The sequence below is a fragment of the Nipponia nippon genome, unplaced genomic scaffold (assembly GCF_047370975.1).
Source record: "Nipponia nippon isolate SJK-2023a ecotype South Korea unplaced genomic scaffold, ASM4737097v1 scaffold_5, whole genome shotgun sequence".
Lineage (NCBI taxonomy): Eukaryota > Metazoa > Chordata > Aves > Pelecaniformes > Threskiornithidae > Nipponia > Nipponia nippon.
The window spans coordinates 44,954,229-44,960,566 of record NW_028262369.1 but is presented as its reverse complement, the minus strand read 5'-3'; the positions used below and the strand labels follow the sequence as shown (position 1 = coordinate 44,960,566).

Genomic DNA, 6,338 nt, shown 5'->3' with positions numbered 1-6,338 from the left:
GTGGTAGGAAACACGTTATCGTTCCCCTCCCATAATTCCTTTAAAAACAACAAAAAATGAAACCAGGAACTAAAGCGGAAAAAAATTTCAAGGACCATTTTGCTTTCCTTTTTCCTTCTCTCACTGCCACATACAAACATACAAAATTCCAATCATTTCCCCCTCAGATTTTCTGAAATGATTCCTAGCAATGTTCTGAATGTTAAACATTTAGCATATTTCCTGTGTACTTTGGAAGGTTTTCGTCCTCATTTGCTTTTCAGCATTCCAACGATTTTCCTCGTGTCCGTGTCATTGCCTTGATTCAAACTGCTGTCTTCTGTTTTTCAATACTCTACTTTTCAATCACTTTGAGATTTCAACACTGCTACTCTTATATTCACATGCAAAGCTGAAGAAAAATACAGATTAAGAAAACCCACAAACTGCCATCGGATACCTAAAAAGCTTTTAAATATTTTGCTATAATACTATTTTTATTATGCTTTCCTTATAATGCAGAAGTTATAGCACGGGGGGGGGAAAAAAAAAGCAAACACCAAACCAAAAACCAGATAGAGGACTTTCTAAAATCTTTACTTTGAACAAAATTGTATTATATATGTGTCATTCTGGATTTCCAGCAATTACAAAATGTCTTTGAAGTTAACAATATGCAATTTATATATTTTTAACCAAATTCATATATAAAAAGACACAGATTTTAAAAGATGAAGTTGTATGAATGGTTTAACTTAAGTTAACTTAACTTAATTTTTGCCTTGGAAGCTAAAGGTATGAGATAAGAGCCCTGATTTCTAAAATAGTGCATTCAGACTATCTGACCCAAAAAGAAACTGAAAGAAGAAAACAAGCTCAAAACATGCCAGTAAGGTGTATCGTTCCTTCTCAAACTTTAATCTCACAATGTTTCCTTAAAAGGTCCTCAAAAGCGTGACTGGATAATAGAAGTGATATCTTTATCATTTTGTGAATAATGGGCTTTATTAGTATTAATTTAAACCAAACAGCCAGAACAATACATATGCAACTTCTACTACACACAATATAAAGAATGTAAATTATAACCTCTGTAAAACAAAAGAAAAGGTACTGAAAAAGCCAACACAGTGGTTATGGACTATTCCATCCCTGGTAACAGGCTGGGTTCTGTGTTTAGAGAACAGTTGTTGTTTGCTTACTTAAACTGAAATAGGGTGAAATACATAATCAAGTATAAAGAAAAAGTTAATGGAGTTACATGGATTCTATGAGAACAAACTCTAGATTAGTAAGGGAAAAAAAAAAAGATAATTCACCTAGGAAAAGAGATTACAAGTGGGCTCAGGTTTCAATTTTTAGTGGTGAGGGACAACGGGAGAAATTACCCAGGATTTTTGTAACAATTTGTTTAATAATACACCACTTTCATAACAGAAGTGTTTTACACTTGCACAATGTTAATAACTTTATTATACATGGAAGCCTGTAATAGGCTGATTACACAATAAGACTGCAAACAACCACTGGTACTTTCCTGACACCAGAAAAGTACATAAGACTGAAACATCACCAAGAGTACATAAAAAACCATCAGCATAAACATCACCAAAATTACATTAAAAAAACTAATCAAAAAATACATTTTCAAAAAGTGGTTTAGAGCAGTGCCACTGCCTTTCAGCAGCTTTGAATGGCCACCAGTATTTCTAGCAGGTTTCCGTGGCTCCACAGGCATTAATCAGGATTCACATATAATAAATAATGTACCACAAAATATACATAAAGTAAGGCAATAATTCCAAAGAAAAGTTCTGTTGATATTAACAAGCCACTCAAGTTCTACTTTCGTAGTTGATGTCATCACCAGAAACCTTTGATGGAATTGCAGCCTTAGGCCCTAAAAGCCTGCAATGACGAACTGCTGCAAACCCCTATATCCGTAAAGAGCTCCAGTGACACCACTGGTACACTGCTGGGCACAGGGGTCCGTGTTAGCTGATCCTGATGCAGGATAGGGGCCTTAGTATGTACAATTGGGAGTATATTATTTCTTATTGTACATGGAAACCTTGACATAATTCTAAAACATGTGGGTGTTTATTGTTCAAAATCTGATGTCGTAAGACATCAGAAAGTACATAGTAAGATACGCACTTTCTGGAATGTAAATCTTTTTAAATGCTAGCTATTAAGTTGGGGTGAGAGAGAGAGAGTAGGGAAGAAGAGGAAGAAAAGGTGTAAATTAAAGGGGGAAAAAACCCAAGATCAAATCCAGAGGACTCGGGAGCACAACAAAAGAGAGGGCACCTTATACACTAAAAGAACGTGCAAAAGGGGAAGAGCAGGAGACCAACTTTTTGATCCATGTATAATAAATAATGTATCCCATAAGCATATCTGGATTATGACTGTAGTTTCAAGTCGGGGTTCCAATGACATGAACCAGACGCACACGTTTTGTTCTCACGGTTTGTGTCAACAGAATCTCTTTACGGAATTACAGTCTTACACAGGAGTTCTGGGGACATTATTGTTTATATTAAAGCTACCATTCTGGGCTCTTTGTATAAACCCGAGAATATTTGCTCCACCTGCCTGGAATGAGCGTTACCTGGAAGAACGGGAGTACTTTAAAAACAAGGAGATTTAGGTAGCAAAATTCTTTCAGATCAGCCCAGACATAGGAGACAGCAATTTGAAATGTCATAGATCCCTTCCTCAAAAAGCTGAGATATATTTGTTGCTATCTGTAAATTGGAAGTTCCAATACACTGGTGGTGCATAGAATTCCCATGCTTCGTTACACTTTCCTGAGAGTAAAGCAATTAGAATAAACCTTAGTCCTAGGAACAAAGTTAATTTTTTGCATTTTAAACTTTTGGGCTATTCCCTGACAATCTATATAATGTAAATTTGATTGCTAAACATTGTCACTTGAACAAAAACACTATTTTAATCTATTGATTTTTGATTAAAAACCATAATAAACAGATCTAAAAAAATAACACTAACAAAATAAACTAAATATGAAAAGTTGCATTGAAAGGGCATGTTACATTATTCTTAATAGGACCGTGTAGAAACATTCCAATGGCAGTGTTGTCAAAGTAAAACAAAATTACATTAAAAAGACCCCACAGCCTGGTCACAGTCGGGACCTTACCTATAACTCTGGCTGGTTGGGGTTTTTACTCGTGTACTACATGGCTCACTTACATCAGACATCATATTTGTATACCCTGAGAAATCTGACACTGAAGTCCTTACTCTATGGTCCACTTCTCCATTAGAGTTAGTGATAAAAGTCATTGGCACCCTGCTGCCCGACTTAAACTGAGAACCAAACGCTTGTGCAAAGTTCTCGATCTGGTAGGTTGCTCTAGGCTCTATGTCCTTCTGAGGATCTATCTGGCTAGTTAACTCCTGAGACGGGATCTGAAAGCTCGTTGAGGATTCTAAGTTTTTCTGTTCCTTCTGGCCAGTCAGTTTCTGAGACGTCGACTGGTAGTTAGATGAAGTCTCTAAGTTTTTCTGCGGATCAATGAGATCATCCAGCTCTTGAGAAGGAGTCAACTGTTGATGCGTAGCCTCCAAAGCAGACAAGTAAAAGCCTGGTTGAGATCCAAGCAACATCCCAAACGGAGGTTTTGGCAATGCAGTTGGCAATACTGAGGTAACGGATTGGCTGAAGCCACACTCAAGTGGAGATGTAGTGTATATCTGTTTGTCTTGAAACAGAGTGTGGTTATGGAGAGTTGAAGACAAGCTAACAAATTGGAAACTGGGTCCAAAAGCAAAACCAGTGCTATTGGTTGTTCTTTCGAAGGCTTGTTGGAGGTATTTGGAGTATTCTTGCAACATGCTCGCCTTATCATTTGAAACTGTTTGAGAGTTAGGGCTCAAGTTTTCTTCCTGAACCATCTCTGAATGTTCTCCTGAGGTGTGCAAGTCCACACGCTGTTCAGTTATACTGAACGGATCTTCTTTCTGGCCTTCTGATTTGTGAGAGTACTGGTCCAAAAGGCTCTGTAAGACTTCATCAGGAATACCAGACTTGTCGTGGCAAGACTTTATTTCACTATTTAAAGATGATGAATCAATAAGAGATAATGGAGCTTCATTATCCATAACACTAACACCTGCTGACTGGATGACGGATTGCTGGGAAGTCATGTGTCCAACATTAATTGAAAAGGCACTGTTACTGCTTGCAGTTTGTAAGTATCTTCTTTTCTTTGAAAACTGCATGGCATCATCGTAATTGCTACTTATTTGACCTGGTTTACCACCTGTACTTTGGAGAAGGCCAATAGTTTCTACACCGGTATTGGCTACTAGGCCTAGCGAGCCACTCTGTTTCCCAGACAGTGGTTTTTGCCCCAGAATATCTGGCAGCGGCGACACAAAATTAAGGTAATTTTTGTCTGCCTGTTTTCTGCTTCCTTTTTTCAAGACCAATTTTGGCACCTTTTTCTGAAGTTCTTCTACGCCCGTGCCAACTAGACCGCCACTGGAAGACACAATAGGAATATCAACTGCATAATTTGGCATGGCCACATTACTTGCAACTTGAGATTCAGTTACTTTGCTGCTACACTTATTTCCTTTGTTTTCAGTGGATATACTTTTTGTTTTACTTTTTCTCCTTGAGGAACTTGTATTTCCCTGAGACAATGCAGCCAAGCTACCCATGTTATTTGATGATCCGGGCTCCATTCCAGCACCTGCTTTACCTATGGCTTCACCACATGTTCTTCTGTGCTTCAACAGTCTATCAGTCCTTGAAAAATACTGCTGACAAGTGTCACATTTGTATGGCTTTTCTCCGCTATGCGTCCTCTTGTGTCTTTCCATGTGGTACTTCTGGATGAACTTCATACTACACTGGTCGCACCCAAAAGGCTTCTCCCTACTGTGGATCTTCTCGTGCCTCTGCAGCAAGTACTTCTGGATGAATCCCATGCTGCACTGGCTGCACTGGAAAGGCCTCTCCCCCGTGTGAATGAGCACATGTCTGCGCAAGTGATAGGAGCTCCTGAAGGCAGCGCTGCAGTGTTCGCAGACGTGAGGTTTCTGACTGGGGGACGCAATGGCACCTTCCCCATCTCCCACCAGGGGGGGTTTGGATGAAGCGCTTGGCTTCCGCTTGGCTTTGATTCCCTGAGTTTCTGGCTTTGGCCTCTTTGCCTTCTTGACCTGGGCATCGTGCTTTGGCTCACCCGAGCTCCCAGGGGCGCCCTCACCTCTGCCACTCAGTAACAGGTCTCGGTGGGGATGCTGGTGCAGGTGGTGAAGAAGGCTGAGGTCCTGAATCACGCTCTGGCCGGTTCCTTCCCCACTGCTGCTCCCCAGGCCGGGGGGCCTCTCCTCCCCCGCTCCCCCAAAGAGCCCCCCGTAGTGGTGATGGTGCTGCGGCTGCTGCTGCTCCTCCTCCTCCTGCTCGCTGGGCTTCTCTTGCTTGATGCTCACGAGGGACTGCAGAAAGCCCCAGGGGCTCCTCTGCGAGGAGGAGGGAGCGGAGGGGAAAGCCCCCGCCGGCTCCTTCTTGAAAGTCATGTCCTGAGGGGGAGGAGGCGCCGGGGGCTCGGCCGCCGCCGTGGAGGAAGCGGCGGCGGCGGAGGCCGGAGGTAACACGCACTGCGGGGGGTGCTGGGCCGCCGGGGGGGGCGCAGCCGCCCGGGTGAAGCTGGTGACCGGGGGCAGGCGGTGGTTGAACATAACCATGCCGGGGGGGAAGGTGGGCTCCATGGCCGCCGCCCTCTTGCTGCCGCCGCCGCCGAGGAAGCCGCTGCCGAGTTTCATCCCCCGGGAAGGCGGGCCGGAGAGGAGGCGCGGCCCAGAGGGGCTGCGGGACCCGCCGCCCGCCCGCCGGACACCGCTCGCTGCCTCGCTGGCGGGCGCCCCGCTCAGCGGCTGGCTCCCGCGGCGGCCCGGCAGCCGCCGCCCGGGCGCATCGCCGCCGCCACCCCCACCCGCGCCGACGGGCGGCCCCCGGCCCGGGCTGCACTTACGGCTCCCGCCGCCGCCGCCGCCTCCAGTTAAAAATAACGCCGCGTCCGCTCCACAATGGAATTAGCAGCCCCTGCGCCCCGCACTGCACATGCGCGGCGCGCGGCACGCTGGGTACGGCCCGGCCGGCCGGGCAGCCGGCGGGCAGGCAGCGCGCAGGCGCCACGGGCCCTGCCCGCCCGCCGCCGCCGCCGCCTCAGCCGCGGCGCTGGCGTGGGGCGGCGGTGCCATGTTGGTGGGCGCCGCCGCGGAGCGCCCGGGCCTGGCCCCCGCCCGCGCCCCGGAGCGCCTTCGGCCGCCTCCGCCCGCCGGCGGTGGCCGGGAGCCTCCCCGGAGGCTCGGCCCCG

At 45.9% G+C, this 6,338-nt stretch overlaps 1 protein-coding gene across 1 annotated transcript; it reads right to left on the bottom strand.

Annotated features, from left to right (window-relative positions):
• Nucleotides 1–733: 733 nt before the first annotated feature.
• On the bottom strand, nt 734–6,000 carry ZNF281 (zinc finger protein 281). The gene has a single exon (XM_009474424.2). The coding sequence runs from the start codon at nt 5,782–5,784 to the stop codon at nt 3,142–3,144; it is 2,643 nt and encodes an 880-aa protein (XP_009472699.2). The 5' UTR covers nt 5,785–6,000; the 3' UTR covers nt 734–3,141.
• Nucleotides 6,001–6,338: the final 338 nt, after the last annotated feature.

Coding starts and splice junctions, on each gene's coding strand:
- ZNF281 (XM_009474424.2), bottom strand. CDS start 5,784: ATGAAACTCGGCAGCGGCTTCCTCGGCGGCGGCGGCAGCAAGAGGGCG.